Source organism: Vicia villosa, linkage group LG7, assembly GCF_029867415.1.
Source record: "Vicia villosa cultivar HV-30 ecotype Madison, WI linkage group LG7, Vvil1.0, whole genome shotgun sequence".
Lineage (NCBI taxonomy): Eukaryota > Viridiplantae > Streptophyta > Magnoliopsida > Fabales > Fabaceae > Vicia > Vicia villosa.
Genome location: NC_081186.1, coordinates 90,610,918 through 90,637,312, shown reverse-complemented (window position 1 = coordinate 90,637,312; position 26,395 = coordinate 90,610,918). Strand labels below are relative to the sequence as shown.

Genomic DNA, 26,395 nt, shown 5'->3' with positions numbered 1-26,395 from the left:
ATACGAGCTTTCACACTTCTTCTCTTTTACACTCTAAAGTTTCAAGTCCTTTTGCCAGATATACTAATCAAATAAGCATTTCACTTGAATCTTATTGAGGCTTGAGATAATGTTAAGTTAGTCACCATCATTAGAAATCAAAGATATTATTGGTAATCATAAACCTAAATTTTTATCTTGATTTGGAGGAATAACTTGATCAACCACTTTGTGCATATGTTACCGCTTGAACCAGTTTTAGTACTTGATTGTATTCATGCTTTATTATCAACAAAACAATGTCAACAGTTGATACAACTCTAAGTGTTTTCATCATTAAAACTATGACTTTATCAGGGTTAAACATATCTTGTTAAGCTTTGATCACTTCCTGATTATACCTGTAAGCATATAATTCTACATTTTCTCCGTCACATATCTATTTAAGAAGAAAAATCTCAAACCAAAAGGAATACCATTAAAATTTCCACTTATAATAAAGAGAATACCCTTCTACCACAGTGATGCCCTACTACCACTTGCCCGAATACTGAAACTATCCGCCACATATTTATGCTCAAATACCTGTTTTCCTCAACCCCATCCTCTGTTTTTTAGTATCCAACACCATTTTCCTAAAAAAGGTAAATTAAAATCTTTAACTCTCTAAACATTAAGACCTCTATGATGGGGATCTAAACACACATTGTCCAAACGGATCTAATGAACCTTTCAAGCCTCATTGTCACCTCGCACACAATATTTGAAAAATGTTCCGATACGAGATTATAACAGCCTCATTGTCACCTCGCACACAATATTTGAAAAATGTTCCGATAAGAGATTATAACTCGTAGGAGCCTTAAAAAATAAAGAAAATAAAATAGAAGTGAATGTAAGGAATATTTAATAAGCATAAATCAACCCCTTATTAATAAGCATATGAAAAAAGTTACAACATTTCGAACTAGACAATCGAAATTCTATCAATAATCGACGTCCATAAAGAGAGACAATGAGAATTACCCCATATTGAAAGCCTTGATAATTAGACAGGATTTTAACAACTTTATAATACAATACATTATATGCTTCTTCTAACCAAGAATCTGCCACATTTGTTCCCACCAAAATCTTTTATGCAAATTGACCTTCAGGCTAGACATTAAATCAATTTCTCTTAGGGTGTCCCCTTTGGTTCTATGTGTTGTGTAGGTTACATCGCTAAATAGTTTTTATGATGGAAACTATTAAATGGTTTTGATCACAACAATTCTTCCAATGGTTCTTAATGATGGCATCCGAACAAGAAAGAGATATCATAGGTTTCATTAAGGCAAATGTTCCAAACTTTAGTTGAAGGTGCTAGACAAAGTTTAATCAAGAAAGGAAGCTTGTAGTTATAAAATAAATATACTTATCGGGAAGTGAAAAATCTGGAACAGAGCAATAACATAAAACTGGCTTACCAACAATGGCCATGGTCACAATTGCAGAATACAAAGAAGTTGTGTATGTCTTCCAGATAAGAATAGACTTTTTTTGCTCTAATGTAGCTTGAGATATTGTATTTTCTGATGTTGGCATTTGGTCAGATGAGAATGGATGGAGTAGAACACTCCCATATGGAATTTCAAGATATTGAAAAAAGAGACCCCAAATTTTCCAAGTTCTCTCGTATTGCAGTCTTGATTCCAATAATGCGGTCTGCCATAACCTGTAAAGAAGCCATCTATGTAAGTTCATTTTCTATCCACTGCCACAATTTATTTAAGTTTGTTTTATACTTTTGCATTGATCATATTCTTCTTAAATTGTGATTTGGAATATATTAATATAGAATAACATGATTATTATCAAAACCAAGTATTAAAACAAAGCTGTTTGAAGCAAATAACAATCTAAATTAAGAAATTGCATCTAACATAAGTTTTTCAAAGCTTATACTAGAGCTGGTTCACACATAAGTTTTTCACTAAAACTGATACCAGAAATGGCTTGTTCCATGATCTCTAAGTTGGCTTCACTACATGCAATGCATATACACTTTTATTAAAAATTTAGTTGGACTGCAAAAGGCAAAGTTTTCACTCAAATTCAGAATCTAAGTTTCAGATACCTCTGAACAATATTTTCTCTTTGATCCAAAGACAACCGCGGGAAATTGTTGATAAATGGCCACAAATCATTCTAATAAATATTACTGCTTCAAATAAAAAAGTCCCCAACCTTGTCGATAGAAGCCATAGAATCACTTTAATCAATATCTTTAAGGGACATCGGTTGTGAAAATTGCGTAAGGTCTTCATTCCCGTTGGTAAGAGCAAGTTTAACCTTAGTATATTTTTATGCTTTAAGGCCACAATCAGGGTTACCCAAAGAATGTTGCTTTTAAGGACTGCTAGCATCTTATTTATTATGTCTGCAATTTCTTTTGTGGGTGGCATTCTTTGTGAGTGAATATCATAAACACTGGGACTAATGCTAGCACCATATTTAACTCCCTTACAAAAGACAAATAGTAACTTCTCACCTGATCTGGAAATCTCGATGGTTATCACATCTGCATCCATATCTATGATCAAGTTAATGATGTCGCTGCAGTTTGAGTAACACATGTGAGTGTGAATCTGCCAAACAATACGATAGTAGAATTAAACAAGCTAGGCAAATAAACTGTGAATCATTAGAGCAGGTGAAGTAAAACTTAACCTGGGTAGTGTCTTGCACACCATAGTTTGTAATCCTAACTGAGTGAACTGCCCAGTTTAGAAAGAAAGCCTCCTCAAATTTCCTTAGAGGCAAACCTTCTCTTAATGCAGCCTCATCAATTTGGATGACGGTAATGCCAGCTTTCTTAAACTTCATTAATAGCCAAACTTGGAAGTGTTCCAAAGCAAAATTTGAATAACTAATAAAATGGATTAACAGAAAATGTGACATTCATTTAGTGGAACCGAAACGTCGCTGCTGAGCCAACCCAAGCTAATATGGCAGGAATGTCTCTCTTAAGTGCAAATTAAACTAGTGCTTCATGTTCGTCTTTTGGAGCTAAAGACATTGCAACAATATCTCTTTTGAATAGGAAAACGCCAAAATTTCTGTCCCCACAGCCAACATCCAAAATTACCCTTGTGTGTTTTCCCGTGCAAAACCAACTCCACTCCACAAGTATGTAAATAAAAGAACAATGACTAAATCTCAAATAGCATAAAGATAATATTGATTTATAAATTAAGGGATTTCATTCACCTGCAAGAAAGGTCATGACACTCACATGCATAGGGTTTATAATCTAAATTTAAACAAAACAATAACCAAAATAATTTGCATTAGATTAACTTCTTTGTTGCCAATTTCTTAGTAGGCTTGGGTCAGATCAGATTCTACATTGAATCTCTTAGTTCTATCTTACGCCACCAATGACGATGTTTTCAAGACTTGCATCCATATCTCAAGTGCAAAATCAATCAAACACGATATACAAAAATTAAATACTACCTTTAGAAGAAGATTGCGGAGGTGGTGAAAACTCATATAAGTATCAGGAATATGCTTCCACACTTCCAACATTTGAGTCATAACTTCACTAACTAATTTTACCTACACTAAAACACACACTCCTTATTTACCATCAAATTACCATAAATAAACACTAAGAATCAAAGTAGAGGGTGAAAATAGAAAAACCTTATCATTCTCAAAAACTTTCAAACAATCAGACTTGAACTCTGAAAAAAATCTCTGTCGACGTTACCCAACACCACCAGCGTCTCCGCCGCAGCCTTCCTCACCGCCCAATCACGGTTACTCGACAATTCCACCAAGCACGAAACCAAATTCTTAAAGGAAACTTGACCTGACGCATCACCGACTTCAACGACGCTTCCGATCAGCGTCAACATCGCTGGTTTATCCTTATAAAGAAGATGGAAAAGGGACAAAAGGAAAGAACTTTACTAAGACCATTTACAATGGTTTCAACACTCAACACCCACTTTTTCAACTCCCAACACTCCACATCATTTTCTCTTTCTTCCACCTAATAACTCAACACCCATTCAACTTTTACCCTCTCCAATGGTTTTTCACTCAACACCCTACCCCACCACTTTTTATTTTCATATTCTTATTTAAATTTTATTTTTATTTTTATGATTACATAAAATTACAATTATCGATTAAAATTAAATTAAAATAATAAATACTTAATAATTTATTTTTTAATTTTTTGTAATAAAAACAAAATTTATTTAAATAATTGGATACGATACAAATCATCTTAAATTAATTTAAACTACAACACACAATTAACGTAATTAGTACGTTACAAATAATTTAAAATGCAATACAACACACAAGTAACGTAATTAGTACGATTCAAATAATTTAAAATGCAATATTTAATTGTTGGGATTTTGAAAATTGTTGGGATTTTGGTTAAATGGAAAATTAACAGAATTTTGAGTGTTAAAATGATTATTGGGATCCATTTCACTAAAAAAAGACACTTAACTTAAAAAAAACACTAATAGAAAGATAATAATAGAGAAAGATAGTGAAAAACTTGGTTTTTTTTTCTGTGTCCAAATCAAATGAACCAAGTCTCTATTTATAGAGAAAAAAAATCATGAATTTTGGTAAAAAAATAAAAAATAAAAAAATAATTTGCAACGAAATAATTGAGTTCAAAGTATTAAATGGATAAAAATCTGGCCCGCCAATCACAAACAGCCACGTGGCTCCACTTATCCCTTTTCTCTTTCTCTCTCCGCGTGGGTTTTTGCCCACTCTCACTGTCAGCGCGTGGGGGCCACGCGCCAGTCTTGAACCAACCAGCCGCTGCCACGTCAGCCCCTGCGTCAGTTTACATGGTGTTGAGTTTTCTCAACATCTTTCTCCTCCAACACACACTCAACACTACACTACACACACCATTGCACATGATTTTGTGGTGTTGAGTTCAAATAAACCCACCATTACACATGGTCTAAGATGAAAAGGTGGGTCTATCTGGAAAAGGTGTTAATATAATTTTTTTTATTTAGTTTTATTTAACTAAATGTCTAAATTAATTAATAACTCTTAATTTTATTTATTTAAGAAAATTAATATTTCTAAATACTAATTAAGTATGAATAAGAAAAAATACTAATTTAATAATTTATTGTAGAAATACAATTTTACAATATGACTACTCATAGACCACTTGCTCATAAATAATGCAGAATCAATCATCAAGAGATACAATAAACATAATAAATATATAATTGTATTTTTACTATATTATTTTAATTATTAAAATTTTAAATTAGAATAGGGTCGTCTGTCCTATCGAAACTTAAACATTTACCACTAAACTAACAGCTAAGTTCATTACCACTTAGTTCTAAATCAAATCTCTAAAACCATTGAGTGTATTTTTGTTAAATCACAACATTCAACATTTATAACACTCATAAAATCACAAATTTCATGAAATAAGATCAAAAAGACTTGTAGAAAAACATATCTAGTGTAACTATCGTTACAAATTACAAAATTTGAAATTCCTTAAGTAAAAAAAAAAAAAGAAGTTGTAAGGATACCCTCATCTAACAAAAATAGTGAGGATTTGTAAAAGAAAAAGAAAACATTATCGATTTAGAATAATTAGTGAGGATTTGATGTAAATATAGATTACAAAATACAAACAGTAACTACCAAGTGCCAATAGCAAGTAACTCAGATCTCAATACACTATCAAAAATTTGTCCAGACGGATAAATAAAAAGTATAATTTAATGTGAAAATTATCTTGTTATAGTTTTAATGGGAAGACTATTAGGGGTTTGTGAGATTAAACTGAAAAAAATACACCAATCCGAATGGTTGCAAATATGATGTATAGAATTACACACAATTTTAAAATAGATTCACCACAAGTTTTCTATTGAACCTCCACATGTAAAAGGAAGCAAAAACAAAGAATTTTGAAAGATAAATTTGGCAGAATTTGACCAAATATTTTAAAAGGGAAATTAGTTCTTTTCTAGATCTCAACACTCTTAACACTACCATAAATTATTTAATTTAATTTCATATTATTGAAACATAATAACACGAATATTATACACTATATATAACAAGATAGTTTGTTTATTGTTAAAGTGAATAATATTGTTGGACCTTCCTATTTATAGATATTGGTCCAACGGGTAGTGAGACCCAATCTACAGCAAACAGAGCAAATGTAGCCCATAATAATAAGAACTACCTCTCAACAATTTAAAAAACCCCCCAAACTTAGCCTGTTGTTGTTGAGATGTCAAAGGAAGAAAAGGTGCAATAGTTGTTGAAGTTTTTTTCTAACCAAGTGATAGTCCAATTTAATGTGTTTTGTCATCTCATGAATGGAGGAATTGAGACAATATGCATAAGATTAACTATCACAATAGTAGTAAGTAGTCAGGGTCGTTTCAATTTTTTCGGAGGCTCCGTGTAAATTATTTTTAGTTTAATTATGGAAAAATAAATAGAAGTCCTATCAGACCATAGTTTAACCATTATAAATATTTTATGAGGCTCTATTTAGCCATATGTTAAGTGTGAAATTTTTGAAGCCATATGCGGTAGTCTGGCTTGCACACTCTTAAAGAGACCCTAAAAATAGTATAAAATGTGAATTGGAGATCCTAGGTTAATCATTAATTAGATTTCATAAACATTGTGGTTATAACACAATGTTCAACGTCTAATGAAGATTTGAAAATAGTGAGTTGTTTCTTAGATTTCTAGATTATCAAGCTATCACTTATAAATACACAATATTCACTATCGTGTTCTCTAATATTTAAAAAACTAACTTGATTAGAACCTCAAAAACCTTTTAATTGTAAATGGTTAAAAGATTACTGAAAAAATAAAAAAAGGCTTGATACATGACAATTTTTAATATATTTAACTAGTATAAATGCAAAATTATAATGAATCACATAGGTTTTGTATAAATTAGTTTGATTATTAGACAAAATAAGAGATGTGTTCGTTAAATAAATCAACTAATCAATCAATCATTTAAATATCAGAAAGAGTCATTGTTCTTGGAGTGCACAAGTCATCACTCTACTCCAATTATGATAATTTGATTCCTGGATTCTCGCTTGACATATAAAATATGGATTGAGTTTCCTCTAATAACTTATAACATTAAATGTTTATTATTGATTAAAACTGAATAATAATTTTTCTTGTATTGCAATGAAGGTTGGACCTTCTTATTTAGAAAATTATACCCTGTACCCCAACAATTATTCCAATACCCCAACAATTTTAAAAATATTCCAATTTTGTCCTTTTCTATTTTTTATTTTTACTTTTTACTTTTAATTATTAAATTTTTTTTTACTTTTACTGTTTGTTTTGCACAACCGGATAACGCAGAAGTAAGTTTTTTGTTTTTTGGATAATTACGAACCGGACATCACAATGCTGGGTGTTCCGGTTTTGGAAAATTTTGAAAAAATCAACCGGACATCCCAAAGCTGGGTGTTCCGGTTTTGAATTTTTTTGAAAAAAAACAAACAACCGGACATCCTATAGCTTGGAGTTCCGGTTTTCAATTTTTGGGTTATCAACCGGACATCCCAAGGTTGGGTGTTCCGGTTTTGAAATTTTTTGAAAAAAACCAAAATCCGTATGAGCGTCAAAGCTCTGAGCCCAAGTTGAATAAAACACCTAAATTTTCTGAGACCAACAGTAAAATCCTTCATCTCTCAGCTCTGTTTAAATTTTTGCTTTTGTTTCAGACAACAACCAAAAGACAACACCTCTCTTGATTATCCTTTCCAACGATTCTCCCTATTCAATGTTCACACAAACCTTGTTTCTAAACCACTAACTTAAATCCAACAAATTCAAGTACCAGTACCAAAGAAATATCATTAAAAAAAAGGCAAATATCTACCGAAACAGAGTAGTGGTGACGGAATCCGACCGGAATATCTCCGATGACTGGAGGGCTGTGCGATTTGGTGAGCGTCGGCCATGGATTTCCAGTGCGATTTGATGATATTGAGCGCGTGTCGGCGGTGCGTGCGGTAGTCGTGGGCGGAGCAACCTTGTTTCTGAGTTCTATTCATTCTCCTTCTTCCAATTTCTTCTTATTTTTTCTATTATCCATACACAACCTACATAGATTTAACACACATCAACATAAAAGAGTAATTAATGGAAGGATAAGCATTACCGGCCGGCCATAGCGGTGCTACAGCGGAGGACGTCGCGGAGGTAAGCATAGTGGTCGCGTGAAAGTCTGGTCGAATCGGTGGTGGAGGGCTGCTCGGGAACGGCGGCGAGGTAACCATGATCTCACTGCCAAAACTGGAATACCAAGGATTGGGTTATCCGTTTTCAAAAATTGAAAACCGGAACTCCAAGCTATAGGATGTCCAGTTGGTTTTTTTTCAAAAATTTTCAAAACCGGAACACCCAGCCTTAGGATGTCCGGTTGATTTTTTCAAAATTTTCCAAAAAGTAAAAAGTAAAAATAAAAAATAGAAAAGGACAAAATTGGAATATTTTTAAAATTGTTGGGGTATTGGGATAATTGTTAGGGTACAGGGTATAATTTTCTCTTATTTATAGACAATGGGCCAAGGGCTAGTTGGACCCAATTTAAAACTAGCCCAACAAAGTTAGTCCATAATTGAAACTAACTCCCAACAAATTAAAGACTAATTAAATATGATAATAATTATAATACTACATTTGAAACACAACGATTTATAGCCAACAAATAAAGGTTTATCTAACTTATTAAGCTCATTTTTACAAGGACAAGAAGTCACCCAAGGGGTAGACAATCCATCAATGATTTTAGATCTCTAAATTTTGAGTAAAAAAACTCAAAATATACAATTTAATTACGAATATATCATACATTTTTTAAATAATGTCTCTTTAGTTAAATTGGTAGAAAAGAATACCTCATATTTTAATAGCCAAGGGTTATTAGTGTCTATCTATTTAATATTTTATTTTATTTTTAATTTAAGAGACTTCATTTTACAAATTGCTTTAGGCCTCTTTCGATCTTAGGTTGGCCGAAGGACAAAGCATTTGAATTTGTTGTCGATGTAAATATGTTTGGAATGGTTTAATGCATGTCAAGTATTATTTTTTCACATTATTAAAAAATCAAAACTATTTCTAGAATTAAAAAATGCACTTTCAGACGCACTACAAAAATATGTAAATGAATCACACATTTGTTTCGTAAAATAAAATTAAAAAAGTATACTTTCGAAAGTATACTTCGAAAAACTTCCTTAAGTTTACCTTCTAATTATATGGCTCATATTTCATCACATTAGTATATCTAAATCATCACAAATTCCATTATAGCAAAGAGCTATGATGGAGGAGTTAAGACAATATCAGTATATCCAAATTATCACAAATTCCATTAAACCAAAGATCATATATGATGGAGGAGTTAAGACAATAACACGTCCGTGAGATGAAATCAAAGGCAAACAAAATGAAAATAATTCACCTTACCAAACAACATCACACACCTTTCACCATTCTCATCTATCACTTGACTTTAATGGTATACTTTCAAATTTATTTTTAAAGTACATTTTTTATTTTTGATTTTTTTTATAAAACGAGAGTGTGACTCATTTATGTATGGATTTAGATATATGTTGAATCTAAAAATCATCTCCAAAATAAATTAAAAAAAAAAAAAAGTGAATCTCAATATATATTTTGATAGGAAAATGGTGCGTCTAAAATGTCTTCCCTTGAATCTAAAAGTGTCTTCCCTTGTTTGATGCAGTGGAAAATAAGAGGAAAGAAAATTGTATATTGCAAAATGATTAATGCAATCTTAAATAAAAATTTTAAATATATAATGCAAGAGTATTAAAGTCATTTTACTCAGATCAACCTCTCCTCCCTTATTTACTTCACATTTAGGGTAAAGGAATTTTTATGTGGGACCCACAAGAATTTAGTTTTCCTCTCCATCTTTCTTGTAACCAAACACATAGTAATTCACTTTTCTTCCCTCTTTCCCTTCTTATTCACCTTTCTTTCCTCAATCATTCCCCTGTTCAAAACAAAGCTTAATAAGTATTTAAGTCTTAAACAACTATACCTTCACGGGATTACTTTGACAATTGAAACCTATTCAGCTTAGCATAAAATTAATTCTTCCTCATTTTGTTGGCCAAAAAAAACTAAGGTGAATCAATGTTAAACTCTAGATTCAGTTTCATTTTTTTTATTATTCATATTTTGGCATTACTATAATAAAAACAACAAGCAAGGAACATGTGGTAGCTTTTTTTTGTCTTAATGTAGTCATAAGGAAGGGATCATTCTGTCCTCATGAACCACTTTTTGTTCATTCACCGAATAATAAGCCACTTTTAAGATTGTTTTGTTGTGATTACTATCACTATTATAATGTTAATCTATCTCGTGAACACACAGACTGTACTCACATGACACAACTGTTACCAAATGACACTATTAAGACTAAAATAATGTAAATAATTGTTCAACTAACATTCTAAACACCATTATAAATGAAGTCTTAGAGAGGTAACAGAATATAACATAGTAAGTAAGCACCTGGTTGATAATTTAGGAGAGTATGGCATATTCTAGTGGAAAGACTTTGGGGCAGTGGATGGTTGCAGCATTGTTCTTTGCCATGTTGGGTGGAAGTCTAGCTGTTTTACTATGTAACATAGAATCAAGTGAGCTAAAATTATGTCATGATGCTGTTACCGGCAAAAACCCGCCAGACCCGGATACGAAATGCTGCGATGTTGTTCACCGGTGCAATCTTACTTGCCTTTGCGGTTACAAGTCTGAACTACCTTTATTTGGTATCAACCCTGCAAATGCTATGGCCTTGCCTGGTAAATGTGGTGAGAAAAAGCCGTCCAATTGTTAAGGTATAATCGTAACTCATTAGACCTTGAGCTTGAATGCATAAACTATAAACTACTTGTGCTTATCTTTGACAAGGTAAGATTTCATGATTAATCTTTGTTTTTGCAGGGAGGTGAAGGTCTCCTCCTCCATTAAAAGCAATTCTTCATGTGTTTTGCTAACACTAGAGAAGCTTTAAGCAGCATTTGATGTCCCCCAAATAAAGATGTAGTTTATTTTGATCAGTGTGTTTTGTCCATTTGTTTGAAAGCAGATATATAGTGTATCAGTGTCTGGTCTTATAGATGTTGTAAAGGCATTTGATGTACAAGAATACACATCTCAAGAATATCAAGAAAACATGTATCATTGCCTCCCACTGCAACATGTAGCCTGTTCAATAAAATGTTTGTTTCTTACTTTCTTGGGTTCTTAATTCAATGTTGTAGATTGTATGAAATGTGTCCCCAAGAAGAAACAACTAGCTAAATATGATAATCCATAATAAGAAATTTTGCACTTCCACTTGCTCACGAAGCAAACCGAATAAAAAACCTGTTGACAGTGAGCACGCACAGTAACAATCTGCAAAATTTCCATAATATGGATAAACTCAATCTACTGTTGCAAGCTAGCAACAGAATCTTGAGAGAGACGATATAATTTTTATTATAGATTTTTTCAAAGTTCAATCCCAAATGATATTCAAAAGCCAGCTGGTCGTTAACTCAATTATATCTGTATGACTTGTGTATCCAGAATAGTGATGTCAAAGGCTCATGGAAGCTATGATGCAAACAGGTTTTCATGCCTGTAGTATGCTCATGGAAGCTATGATGCAAACAGGTTTTCATGCCTGTAGTATGTGCATGGAAGCTATGATGCGAACAGGTTTTCATGCCTGTAGTATGCTCATGGAAGCTATGTCAGCTTCCTTAGCCCATATGTTCAATATAACGAGCTGATAAAGGGTTTAGGAAATGGCCAAACTTAAGAAGTTAAGCTTATTATAACACTCTGCTAAACTTCCAGAAGTTTCCTTTGACCCTTCCAAAGATTAGCTTGCCGAAAAGGAAGTTTTAGCTCAGAGCACACTCCAACCAGCTTTCTTTCCCAGCAAACACCTATCTTTCATTGTCCTTCTCACATTTTCTGCTTCTTCCCATCTCCCTATAGAGCTATACATATTGGCTAGCATTATATAGTATCCATCATTTTCTGGTTCAGAGTCAATAGCATACTTGGCAATTCTTATTCCCATTTCAATTTGATTGTGAGTTTTACAAGCACTTAACAGCGCTCCCCATACACCACCATCTGGAGAAACAGGCATGGATAAGACCAATTCTTCTGCTTCTTCTAAATTACACGATCTTCCCAAAAGATCTACCATACACGTGTAGTGCTTTAAATTGGGTTTCACGTAATAGCTCTGCATTTTAGCAAACAAGTATTTCCCTTCTTCAACAAGTCCTGCATGGGCACACGCTGAGAGAAGAGAGAGGAAAGTAATGTCATTTGGCTTAACATCTGATTCCTCCATAAGATTGAATATATCCACCGCAGATTCTGCATATCCATTCATTCCATAACCCGAGATCATTGCATTCCAGCAAATTACATCCTTCTCCATCATTGAGTCAAATACCTCTCTTGATTTTTCTAGCCGCCCACACTTGGCATACATATCAACTAGAGCTGTGCCAAGAGGTAAATTGAGCTTAAAACCGTTTTCATTTATATAGCGGTGAACTCTTTCTCCTTTCTCTAGAGATGCAAGGTGAGAACAAGCTGAAAGTACTACCACCAAAGTGGCTGTGTTAGGCTTTTGCTCTTCCATCATCATCTTGTTAAATAAGCTTATGGCCTCTTCATGATGCTTGAGATGAATATGAGCTGAAATCAGAGTGTTCCACAAGATAACATCCCTCTCAGACCGATTAAATATTCTCCAAGCAACGGTCATTTTATCACATTTTGCATACATTTCTATGAGTGAATTGGTTACCAAGAGAGTCTCATCCACAAAACCTTTTATCACATTGCAATGAATTGACCTTCCCAAGTTGATTTCTTTTAACTGTCCACACGAAGCAATTGCAGAAACTGCGCCGACTGATTCAGAACAAATACCTAAATACTGCATCTCCCGAAAAAGTTCAATACATTTGATGTTCTTCCCTATTCTACCATAGCCAGCCACCATAGAGTTCCAGCACTCTATGTTCCCTTGGCACCAGTAGAAGAGCCTCTCAGCAAAACTTAACATTCCAAATTTGCAGTACATAAACAACAATGAATTATAAACCATCTCATCAGGCACATAATGTCTCCTAATGACTAATCCATGAAAAGCTTTCCCTCCAGATACATCCCCAGAATTACCAAAACCCGAAATAATACAACCAATAACAATTCCATCCGGGTACACTTGATTTTCCTGCATCTCCCAAAAGAATCTCACACAATCACTCATCAACCCAAACCTAGCATAAACACCAATGACAGATGTCCAAGACAAAAGATCTTTGTTGATCACTTCACAAAAGGACTGATAACCTTCTTGGGGCAACCCACATTTACAATACATAGACAAAATAGAAGATTGTATAACAAGCGAACACCCAATCCCATTTTTCACAACCAAACCATGCAAACACCTGCCACTAAACAAATCACCCAGATTCCCACAAGCAAGAAACCCACCCTCAAATGTCCTGGAATTAGGCCTCCGAGCATCATGATCATCCCCAACAGCATACATCTCACTAATACACTTCAAACCCTTCTCACTCTCCCCATTTTGTACATGCCCAATAACAAGTGCAGTCCAAGCAACAACATCCCTCACAGAAATTTCATCAAACACCTTAACTGCATCAATCATTTTACCACACCTTGAATACAACGACACAAAGGAAGACCCAACAGCTGAACTAGAAGGAAGAAACCCAACTTTATAAGCCAACCCATGAAGTGTCATCCCAGAAGGGAGAAGCATCAAGTGGGCATAAGAAGAAGCAACCATAGGGAAAGTGAAATGATTCGGCAACACATTGGAAGAGCGCATGAGGGAGTAAAAAGAGAGAAGCTGAGGGAAAAGGGAGCGAGAGAAGAGGGTTTTGAGGAAAGAGTTCCATAGGAAAGTGTCTTTGAAAGGAAGGGAGTGGAAGAGGGTTGAAGAGGAAGATGGGTGGTTGAGAGTGTCGTAGAGAGAGATGAGTTTGGCGGCGATGAAGGGGTTGGTGGAGTTGCCGGTGGTGACTGTAATGGCGTGGAATGGAAGAAGAGATTGAAGGGTTGTGAGGCGCTTGGAGAGAAAGATGAGTTCGGCATGATCGAATTTCGGCAGAGATATGCGCATCACCATTTTATACGTTCCCTCTCACTTCAGCCAACATACTCATCTTTTCGATTTTAAATTTGAAAAATAAAGGTACTCGTAGTTGGGTCTAAGCCCTAGGTAACGGTTGGGTCATTGACAATCCAATCTGATTAGGTACGATCAGTGGCGCCGTCTGTGGGAACTTTGCTTCCCCATCTTCTCCTAGCACAAGATCAAAGCAACTCAATCATCCTATCGATCGTCATGGTCAGCAGCAACAACAACAACGGTGATCCTTTCCGTCTCACCGAACTAATCGAGAACACCACTGCGACTAATGTCCAAAGTGACCCAAGGGAGGGACAAGCCGCCTCCTCCTCCTCGACCCAAGCGTCCTTGCGCCTGCACGATCAACAGAATGACAACCAGCTCACCTATGTGGACATCCCTGTGCCACCCAACGTTGATCCGGCCACGACAACCCTTCTCGGAGCCATCAGCCGGACAAACTTCCTGTTGTTCCAATAGAACCAGTGGATCATCACACTGGAAAAGAGACAGCGGTCATGTTCTCCCCCGCGGAGACGCCACCGATCCCAATCTTCCACGAGATCCCTGTCAACTCCTTGGAGGATCCGACGACCCATATACCACACACCTTCTCCTCGGAAGTACGACACGCTGTCCCCAACCCTTATATGAGAGCGGAAGTGCCCTGATTCCCCGAGCGTCTCTCCTCACCCCGTGTCAGAGGACCCCAACTGAAGCGAAATATGTCGACGACCACCAAGGGAAAAGAACTCACCCCCCACCCCCGCAGGGAGCAACCTTCTCCGCCTCGCAAGAAAAACATAGTCGTCGACAGGAGCCCTACTTGCCGCCACCAACGCCCTCGACACGACTGCACACCATCACCAGTCGAAAGCGACGAGGACGAGCCCCATGGTTCGTTCTCCAGATATATTCTGAGAGTTTGACTCCCAAGGGGAATGGAGAGACCCCCCACTCTGGACCTCTACGATGGCACAGCCGATCCAGACGAACACATCCAGAACGTTGAGGCCATGCTCGACTATCGCACCGTTCGGGGAGCCATCAAGTGCCGCCTCTTCCCTACGACTCTTAGGAAGGGTGCGATGGCTTGGTATAAAAGCCTACCACTAAATTTCATCCATTCTTGGGGAGAAATGAAAAATCAATTCTCCAATCATTTCACCGCCTCTCGCCGACAACTGAAATCGGAGGCGTCTTTGGAAGCAATCGTTCAAGGAACCGATGAACCTCTGCGAGCATAACTCGATGGGTTTAATCGCGAGGCCATCCAGGTCTCCACCACTGACCTGGATACTTTCACTTGCCCATTTTTTTTTGATGATACATAATTTCAACTATGTGCTTCACCCTTAAACTTCTTCAATAGATTCTCGAACTGTCTTGCGATGCAAGAGGTACCTCTATCACTAATCACTAATATGGAAATACCAAAATGCGGGAAAATCTTATTTTTATACAGCTAAATAACAACTTTGGCATCATTAGTAGGAGAAGAAATCACCTCTATCCCTTTAGACACGTAGTCAATTGCCAGAAGTATGTACTAGTTTTTCATAGATGAGGGAAATGGTCTCATGAAATCCATAGCACAAACATAAAAAATTTCTACATTCAAGATATTATTCAATGGTACCTCATTTCTTTTTGAGATGTTGTTAGTGTGTTGATGATAGTCACACTTCTTAACAAATATATATATATATATATATATATATATATATATATATATATATATATATATATATATATATATATATATATATATATATATATATATATATATATATATATATATATATATATATATATATATATAGGGCATATCATATGAGAATGACATATTTATATGAGAATGTGAGAATGAATCTGAACCATTGGATTTTAAAATAAATGGTGGAGATTATATATGAATCTTTTTTTTCTCTCTCATGCATCTTGAAATAAATGAAGTAGAAGAGAGAAAAAAAAGATTCATATATAATCTCCACCATTTATTTTAAAATCCAATGGTTCAGATTCATTCTCACATTCTCATATAAATATGTCATTCTCATATGATATGCCCTCATATTTGAGGGCATATCATATGAGAATGACATATTTATATGAGAATGTGAGAATGAATCTGAACCATTGGATTTTAAAATAAATGGTGGAGATTATATATGAATCTTTTTTTTCTCTCTCATGCATCTTGAAATAAATGAAGTAGAAGAGAGAAAAAAAAGATTCATATATAATCTCCACCATTTATTTTAAAATCCAATGGTTCAGATTCATTCTCACATTCTCATATAAATATGTCATTCTCATATGATATGCCCTCATATATATATATATATATATATATATATATATATATATATATATATATATATATATATATATATATATATATATATATATATATATATATATATATATATATATATATATATATATATATATATATATATAGGGCATATCTTATGAGAATGACTTTTTTATATGAGAATGTGAGAATGAATCTGAACCATTGGATTTTAAAATAAATGGTGGAGATTATGTGTGAATCTTTTTTTCTCTCTCCTCCATCATTAATTTTAATGATGGAGGAGAGAGAAAAAAAGATTCACACATAATCTCCACCATTTATTTTAAAATTCAATGGTTCAGATTCATTCTCACATTCTCATATAAAAAAGGCATTCTCATATGATATGCCCTCTATATATATATATATATATATATATATATATATATATATATATATATATATATAAATCCTTTGGTCATTACAAATCAACCTGAAATGTTGTAGTAGTTTTCAACGTGCTTGCATCACCATCATAGACGAAATCATGAAAGTGGATCATTAATCTCTCCATTTTCTCTTTAGGAACGCACCTTTTGAAAATTCCACCAGCCATACTTTTTGAGCAAAGGTTCATCCCATTAGTAATGATTCATATTTGAGAAGAATTTCTTATTCTACTAATAATCCTAGCATGGAGTAGCACTCAACTTCTAGGTAATAAGTGAAGTTTGTGTACTAAGGTGCTTCCTTCTGAATTATTGCACATATTTTGTCATCTGGAAAAGAGTTGCTCAGGGATAACTCTTTAATTTTTTTTGTCAATTAATCTCGATAAATAGCCTGCAACTATATTTCAGCCCTTTTTATCCCTGACCTCTAAATCAAACTTCTAAAGTATCAACTAATTCTAAATCTCAATTATAATATATTTTTTAGATTATTAATGATGAATATTTTTTTGCAGCAACTTTTTTAAAAATGAATAGGTATTTGTTAGGGGTGGCAAACGGGCATGCCCGTTCCGTTTAGGCCTATCCCGTAAAAGCCCGCGAAAAAACAGGCGGGGCGGTCATATTTGAGAGTGTGAACCTAACACTTTGTCCCGCCTTGTAAAAAAGTAAGGGCGGGGTGGGAAAAGCCCGCGGGCACTAAACATTTTAGGCCTAACAATAGTAAAATTATATGAACAAACTCATGCCCACAAAAGCCCGCAAAAAAACGGGACGGGGCAGACACATTAAAGAGAGTGGGCTTAAAACCTTGTCCTGTCCCGCAAAAAAATGCGTGCAAAACGGGTTTTCTCCGCGGGTTGGACCTATTTTGCCACCCTAGTATTTGTGCTGATATTATAAAGATAAAATTAATTTAAATAATAAATCAATATAAAATAATAACATTATATTCAAGCAAATCAAAATTTAAAGTAGTAGAATGTTCACATGTTTTTATTTACTTATAATTAATATATAAAAAATTCACTAAAATGAAAAAATATTTTTTCAACAAAAGAAAAAGGAAAAAAAATCTTATATTAATGTGAAATCATATTTGAATATATTCTATAGATTTAAATATGTATTTTCTTGTAAATTATTTTATTATTTCAGTCTTTACAAATATATTCCATTTTTCTTTTTATATTGTTTCTCTCTTTTAAATGTTTTTCATACGTGCAAGTACATTCTAATATTTATTTTAGCCATTTATCTTATTTATATTAAAGGAAGTAAAATTAAATATTATACCTATTACATAAACACTTTCGTATTGACTCTTATATTATTTTAGAAATTATTATCTAATTATTTCCATTAAAAAATCATATTACCAAATTAAAACAAGTAGCTATATTCATTTTCATTTTCCACCTTCCTTACAGCTCATAGAAAGAAAAAACGCGCCAATCCAAATCTTAAATTAGTTCATTTTTCTTCTATTAGTCGTTGGAAACTGAAAATGCAAATTCATCAAAAATGGCTATTTTTCCTTTTTCGCCATCCGTGAACACACCTATCATCAACTGCCACGTGTACTCAACGGTTCTGTTTTAGTCTTTAATATGTATTGGTTCAATTCATTACTAGTACTTCACTTCATCACTTTCTCTAAGCATTTTCTCAATTTTGCTGCAATGTGTAATCCACGCGCTTTTGTTCTTCTTGTTCTTGTTCTTAAGTTGCTACTTCTAGCTTCTGTTTCTGCTAAGAGTAATGGATCTCAATGGAAAACACTCACAGGTATGAGGTTTAATTATGTAATAATTTGTTTATGAAATTTGAATTTGAATGATTAGTTGTTAATTTAAGCTTAGTTAGTATTTAATACTACTTATTAGGGTTGCATTTTAGTTTTAATTTCTCATAAATAGCTTAATAGATTCTTTTTTATCAATGCTGATTCATCAAGTTTTGCATGCATGCCTAAATCAAATACTGAAAATGGAGGAATGAAGTCATGAACAATGTGATTGTTTTGCAGGAAGTCCACCATTGGTCATAGCACGCGGTGGTTTTTCGGGTTTATTACCCGATTCCAGCGAGGCTGCTTATGATTTGGCCTTACAAACAAGCGTAGCTGATGTTGCTCTGTGGTGTGATGTGCAATTAACAAAAGATGCAGTTGGGATTTGCGTTCCGGATCCCGACCTTGACCTATGTTCTGTCATTTCAGTTGTTTTTCCTAATCAAAGTAGGAGTTACTTAGTTAATGGTGTACAGACTACTGGATATTTTTCTGTTGATTACACTTTCAAGGATTTATCCGATGTCCACTGTAAGTTTAGTTCATACTTCATGCATTTATGTGTTTGTTGATTTGTTAGGTTCTTTCTCTTATTGGCTTTTTTGGTACATGGAAATTATTGCTTTTCATGGTTTCTAAGTTTTTTTTTTTTAATGTTATATTGGACAGTAAGACAGGGTGTAGAATCTCGGTCGGACGCGTTTGATGATTTTTTTCAGATTCTTACCGTCGATGATGTAACCAAAAAAATTGTTCAAACACAAACAGCAGCTTTGTGGTTAAATATTCAGGTAGATGGAATATGTATATTCAATTCTCATCATTTGGTCTTTTAAATGCTCTAAAACTAACTCTTGTTTTCTATGATATTTTGCAGCATGATGCATTTTACAGGCAACATAAGTTGAACATGAAGAGCTTTGTACTTTCTGTTTCTAAGAAAGTGCGTGTCAGTTATATCTCATCACCCGAGATTGGTTTTCTAAAAAGTATTAAACCACTCGTCAATGGGAAAAGAACGAAACTTGTCTTCCGGTTTCTCGATAAGAATGACACAGACCCATCAACCAATCAGACTTATGGCTCGCTTTTGAAAAGACTTACGTTTATCAAGACATTTGCTTCTGGAATTCTTGTTCCCAAGGGATACATATGGCCTGTAGAGGCTGGTTATCTACAGCCGCATACCTCTTTGGTCTCAGATGCACATAAAGTGGGACTGCAAGTTTATGCATCAGGTTTTTCAAATGATGACTCACTTAGCTTTAATTACAGTTATGATCCTCTCGCCGAGTACCTCCAATTCATTGATAATGGTACCTTCTCCGTTGATGGTGTGCTGTCTGATAATCCCGTAACTCCATCTGCAGCTATAGGTAAGTTATTTTGTCCAAATGGCGTGTCACAATTACAATGTGAGATAAAAAATTTCATAAGTTTTGCATGATTCTTAACTTTCCAAAGTGGCGTTTTCTTCATCAATCTTAAAATGCTCTTACATCCTGTAATGCATAATATATAGGTGTGAAATTGATATGAATTTCTAGTGTATTTCTGTTAGCGAAGATGTTGAGTTTTTCTTTTCGTTATGCAGGTTGCTTTTCCCAACTTGACACCAATGCTACGAAAAGAGGTGCTTTTTATTTTGATTTGGAATATGCATTCTCTTGTTCGTTAATAATTTCTAGTTGTTTCCGTGCATTATTCCATCATTCTATGGGAGCATTATAATATAGTAGTAACATGTTGCTCTTTCATTTTTATTATGACTCAGATAAAACCTTGATAATCTCAAAATTTGGAGCAAGTGGAGATTATCCAGCTTGTACCGACGAAGCATATAATAAGGCCATTTCGGATGGTGTGGATGTTCTTGACTGTCCCGTTCAAATGTCCAAGGATGGAACACCATTTTGCTTAAACTCCATTGATCTTCTAGAGAGTACAACAGTTGCTAAATCAAGTTTCATTGGTAATTCCATTGTCATCCCTGAGATCAAATCTGGCCAGGGCATATTTGCCTTCAACTTGACGTGGACCGATATAAAAGGCCTGACCCGTAAGTCAAAGAAAATTTTGTAGTTTTTAGTTATTCTGCGATCTAATATTCTTCTGCATTTCTATATTTTCACTGTGGTGAATAGTGACACAGACTTTTCTAAAAGCATGTTTGGTTCCATGTTGATGTGGAGCTGAGTGCACGGTTGGTAAACAAGATAAAGCATAGCTTCTGTCCCACTGTGGCTTTTTACTGTGATTTTCCAATTTTGCAAACACACATGCTGTGTAATTTGCTGATACTTCACTAAGCCATAATTTAGAATGAGAGAGAGACACACACATTGCAACAAATTGTGATTTAGAAATAATGGGGAAAGTTTGGTTAGAACTCCGCTGTATTAGAAACCAATGTTTTACATAATTTTCCACGAAAACTTTCACTACCGTATATATTTTAGTGTTTTTTGTTGGAAATTAAATTTAGCCACCTATCATTAAACCAGAACTTATTGGAACTATGTTGCCAAAAGGATCTTGAGCTATAATATAAAAGCTGTCTTTTACTATCTATTAGTTATTTTGGTCGGTTAAAGGGAAGCTACAATCAACCCTTATTTGATTAGTAAAGGATAAAGATAGCTGGTATTTTTCCCTAGCATTGTATTGTTGATATGAAAGAAATTCAAAAGAGAATTATGAAAGGGAGAGCCCAACAAATTCCCTGAGCCAAGCTTCTGTGTGACTAAAATTAAAATTCTTCTGTTAGTTCACAGTGTTGATTGAGTGAGTTATTTTATTATATCCATATTTTTGTCAGCAAGACAATTTTAATTGCCAATAGTATGCCACTTTGCTACCTGTTGTTTTTATTGATTTGCATTGTGACGCAGAAATAAAATACATGGCGTATATTTTTGAGTGAAAAATATGTGAATTATTATAAAAAATTTCTTGACATATTTCTGTTCTCTATTTTCCCTGCAGCCTCAATATTGAACCCATCGGCAAAGTTCAAAATGTTCAGGAACCCAAAATATATGAACACTGGGACATTTGTAACATTATCAGATTTCTTGTCTAAGACAAAAAATGAGACTACTCTACCAGGCATCTTGATCACTGTTGAGGTGCGTGTTTTCATGCCTATTATTTGTGTATAGGACCCGTTTTTTCAGATTGTTTTCTATTTTCTTTTTGAGGCGATTTAAACATTTTGTTTTGAATTTAATTTTCTTAGATTTTCTATTGAATAACATTATGTCTTGTTCTTCTCTTATCAGAATGCAGCCTATCTTGCAGAAAAGCAGGGATTAAGTGTGACTAATGCCGTCATTGATGCATTGAGCAGTGCAGGTTATGATAAACCAGGAAGCCAAAAAGTTTATCTTCAATCTACCGATAGCGCTGTATTGCTGAAGTTTAAGGAGAAAACGAACTATGAGCTTGTCTACAAGATTGACAAGATTAAGTATGATGCTTCCAGCGAAGCTATTGAGGATATAAAAAGCTTTGCTGATGCTGTGGTTATCAACAAGAAATCTGTATTGCCTTGGGATAATGGCTTTCTGACCAGCAATACAACAAGGATTGTGCCAAAGCTTCAAGCTTCTAACCTCTCAGTTTTTGTAGAAACGTTTAGCAATGAGTTTGTATCTCAGGCATGGGATTTCTTGTCAGATTCGACTGTGGACATCAATTCGTTTATCCAGAATGCAGGAATTGACGGGATTGTTACAGACTTCCCTAAAACTGCCGCAAGATACAGAAGTAAGTGCTAGAAAATTCTATCGTAGCATCAAATTTGTTATCTATCAATTCTTGACAATAACTGTTCTCCATTCTTCTGCAGAAAACAGATGCTTAAACTTGGGTGAGAAGACACCTCCTTACATGCTGCCTGTTCAAGTAGGTAGTCTCTATGCACTCATTAGCCGGTTATCAATGGCTCCAGCTCAGGCTCCTGCTCCACTCCCTCTCTTGACTGAATCTGAAGTGGTAGAGCCCCCTTTGCCTGATGTTGCAGAAAGAGCCTCAGCACCTTTGCCTAGAGATCCTCCGGTAACCAAAAATGCACAGCCTAAGGTTACCGTCTGCTACTTGTCCAATGCAGCTGTGTTTGTAGCTTTTTTTCTTTTGCTTTGAGTGCTAGAGAGTATATAAAATAGATGGCTAAGAGTTGTAAAATTATGAGTGATGTAAGTGTGTGAAGGTTTCATTCTAAGATCTTGCCTTTATTACCAACTTAGTAAAAATTTAGAATGTTAAGATGTTAGTTATTTCTTGGAGTTAGTGTGCATTACTACTAATGGTTTGCAAAACAAGTCAAAATATTTGTTAAATTGATGAAGATAATAATTTACAATTTACTTTTGGTTGGTAGTGTGGTTATAGATAAAAGTGATGGAGATTGTTTAAAAAAATGGTGGAGGTTGCAAGTAATTAACGATAACAACTGCTTAAGAAAAAAACAAACAAATGCTGCAGTTTGGACCAACGATTTGATGGTTCTGCTAAAACTCAATTGGATGAAAGCACATTAATAGGCTTTATCTACACGACCTTGACCATAAAAAATATTGATGTCTAAGTGGTTGAAATGAAGAGAATCTTTACTGAGTTGAAAACAAAAACAAAAAACAAAAAATCTATTTGTCATGCAAAAGATTTGTGGTCATCACTCATGGCAACTTTTCAATGGCTAAGGTTGTTGGCAAATTCATCTTATTTTTTTGGGTACTTGGTATTTATAGATGACGTTGTCTCTTTTCTTTTTGAAACGTCTATCTTAATAGTTAAACCATAAGTCTTACCAGTTCCATCAATATAGTAGTGAAAGATTAGATGATTCTAAAAATTATTAAATTGGTTACAGAATCAATCATTAACAAAAAATATGTTAAAGAATAATCTAAGTGTAGTGTTATATTAAGAGGAGGATTCTAAAATATACTATAGTATATTTACAAACTAATCCTAAATTAGTTGATAATCCTATAGTATATTATTATTTTAATATTTAACTATCAACAGTTCATTTTAAGTTGGAGTTTATAAATCAAATGCACTAAATTAATCACATATAGCTAATTTTAAGACTTCTCCGGTGTTATTGTAGTCTCTCAACTGATCAATTGATAAAGTTTATGACTATGTCAGTGATTTTCTCTCTAGCAACATAACAATCTCTCTCAATAGGCAAGGTCCTCCTATCCTAAAAAATTGAATTTGAGATAATATGAAATACAACTTAATTATTATTAAAAAATGTGGCTGAACTTAACTCAACTCTACAAAATCGGCTAATAGGGTGAGAATTACCCCCACTTACAAACACATATTTAGGTCATATATTATATATATTATTTGATGTGGGATTCTTAACGATTATCATATAAATAAGGGAAAATTGGTCTTGTTTCTTTCAATTGAAACTCTTTGAATAATTGGTTCAACTCAATGAACTTAATGAACTTACATGTTACTAATGTCATGACCCAATATTCTACCTTAACACTAGATCTCAAATTTCCTCTAATAAAAATACAATATTCATAAGTGAAATAAAATATCATATTTTTCACTTGGAATTTTATTAGTCAATATTTTGAAAATTAGTATGTTATAAAAAATAGATAATTTATTTAAATAATTAGTTAAACTTATTAACTTTTGAATAAATAGTATACGTGTGACTTAGTGGTAAAGACTTGAATTCTAACAATGTAGTTCTCTCAAGGTTTTAGATTCGAATCCTAAAAAAAAAGATTCTTTCTTAAAAAATTTAGAGTCGCCTGCCAATGAATCCTCACCATCACCATCATAACCAAAGAAAAAACAGGCGGAGCAGCACAACTCTTGACTAGTGAGAAAAAAACTATGTAGACTTGGTTGACACGTGGAAGGGATTTTTTAGGTTTGGTTTTGGTTATTTACCTTCTTGTGATTTTTGTTCTGAAAGACAAAGACGATCCGTTCTACGTATACCCAAATGGTTAAATAATAATAATAATAATAATAATAATAATAATAATAATAATAATAATATTATTATTATTATTATTATTATTATTATTTTAAGACTTTAATTATATATAATTAACTAAAAATAAATTATAAATTATTATCTCCATGGTCAGTTTAACAAGCATTTTAACTTTTTCTTAAACAAAACAATATTTAACATTCTACTAATTTTTAGAAATTTAGTTGGTAATAAATGCAAGATCTAGATGGGAAACCTTCACAAAGTGCTATCACTAATAATTTTAGCATTATTTAAGAGTCCTCAAACTTTTCTAAAATTAAAAATGCTAACTACTCCTAGTCCTAGCCATCTCTTTTGTACTATTATATCTAGCCACCACCCTTCCTACCCTCCTGTCTCTTTCTACTAGTAAATGAAATGTGATTTCCTACAAAGAGTTCATCCAAGTAGATGTTATTATGCCTCTAGAAATAGAGGCAAGCAAAAAACACATTGTTGTAGGTGGGTCTGGTGGAGCAGGCTTAATCCTAAGAGATGCTATTATGCTAAGCAAATAGAAAATTCATATTGCCTCAACTTTAAATGCTGACACACGTATTATTGTATATTATATTTCAAGTATTTTTATTGTATAAAATAAATATTTATTATTAAATAATTAGTTAAATACAATATTTTATTACAAAATTATGTATATAATGATTACTTGATTTTAAAAAATTAGTTAAAATGAACTATTTTTAACATCCCCGTAAAAATAAAACAACTATAATACACCTATAATTTTTGTACTTATTTTAGACAAAACAATTAGTAAAAAAGTCGTTGAAGCATGCAAAAGTGTAATCAAACAAAGATTTGTTTTTTTTTTTAAATTTAGTTAAAATTAATATTTTATTTGTTTTCTAAAAATTTAGTTAAAGTTAATATTTTATTAGCATATTTATAATAAAATTGAGAATAGTTAATATTAATATTTTATCAGTATATTTATATATATATATTATTATATTATTATATATAGAATAAATATTGTCACTAAATGATTAGTTAAAATAATTATTTTATTAATATTATTAACATAAAAAAGTACAATTATATTACAATGAATATAGTCGTTTCACATTATATAAGTTGCTTTTTAAGTTATTAGTTTCACATTTTAAAATTTTTGTCACTAATTAATTATTTAAATTTTATACTTTTTATATTTTTAAATATTAAAGAGAATAATTATAATATATCACTTATAATTTTTTTTATAAAATATAATAACTATAAATTTTACACGTGATTTTTTAAATAAAAAAAACGGTGGAGGATATCAAAATGAACACGCAATAAAGAATTAGTTAATATAATTATTTTTTAATGTAATTGTTCTAGTGTGGGTCGAGCAGGTTTATAGTCGGTCAGCTCAATTCGGCCTACCACAAAGTCCTAATCAGGATGCATGTTTGTGATCGTTGGCGCACCAAACTCATGTGCCCCACGAAGAGCACGTAGTCAACTCTACAGTGAGAGACTCGGCCCCCTTCTTCTTCGAACCCCATATGATCAGTTCACCTAGGATGAGAGTCATGAC

The 26,395-nt window shown here is 33.5% G+C and overlaps 3 protein-coding genes across 3 annotated transcripts; 2 read left to right on the top strand and 1 right to left on the bottom strand.

The window, feature by feature from the left end:
• The first annotated feature begins 10,624 nt into the window (after positions 1-10,624).
• Positions 10,625-10,930, top strand: LOC131619663 (putative lipid-transfer protein DIR1). The gene has a single exon (XM_058890737.1). It carries the CDS (start codon positions 10,625-10,627, stop codon positions 10,928-10,930), a length of 306 nt encoding a protein of 101 aa, XP_058746720.1.
• A 105-nt stretch (positions 10,931-11,035) lies between these two features.
• Positions 11,036-14,286, bottom strand: LOC131615763 (pentatricopeptide repeat-containing protein At4g39952, mitochondrial). Its single transcript, XM_058886919.1, has one exon. It carries the CDS (start codon positions 14,276-14,278, stop codon positions 11,993-11,995), a length of 2,286 nt encoding a protein of 761 aa, XP_058742902.1. The 5' UTR covers positions 14,279-14,286; the 3' UTR covers positions 11,036-11,992.
• Positions 14,287-18,627: 4,341 nt separating this feature from the next.
• LOC131615762 (glycerophosphodiester phosphodiesterase GDPDL4-like) lies at positions 18,628-23,106 on the top strand. Its single transcript, XM_058886918.1, has 9 exons — positions 18,628-18,820; positions 19,062-19,355; positions 19,494-19,615; positions 19,702-20,200; positions 20,419-20,457; positions 20,599-20,883; positions 21,810-21,952; positions 22,106-22,592; positions 22,675-23,106. Exons 1-9 carry the CDS (start codon positions 18,643-18,645, stop codon positions 22,965-22,967), a joined length of 2,340 nt encoding a protein of 779 aa, XP_058742901.1. The 5' UTR covers positions 18,628-18,642; the 3' UTR covers positions 22,968-23,106.
• Positions 23,107-26,395: the final 3,289 nt, after the last annotated feature.

Bases quoted from the DNA above. Each gene is read 5' to 3' on its own strand.
- LOC131615762 (XM_058886918.1), top strand. From the start codon at position 18,643: ATGTATTGGTTCAATTCATTACTAGTACTTCACTTCATCACTTTCTCT. The intron at 18,821-19,061 runs GTATGAGGTTTA...ATTGTTTTGCAG, and splicing joins TCAATGGAAAACACTCACAG to GAAGTCCACCATTGGTCATA. The intron at 19,356-19,493 runs GTAAGTTTAGTT...TATATTGGACAG, and splicing joins GGATTTATCCGATGTCCACT to TAAGACAGGGTGTAGAATCT.
- LOC131619663 (XM_058890737.1), top strand. From the start codon at position 10,625: ATGGCATATTCTAGTGGAAAGACTTTGGGGCAGTGGATGGTTGCAGCA.
- LOC131615763 (XM_058886919.1), bottom strand. From the start codon at position 14,278: ATGGTGATGCGCATATCTCTGCCGAAATTCGATCATGCCGAACTCATC.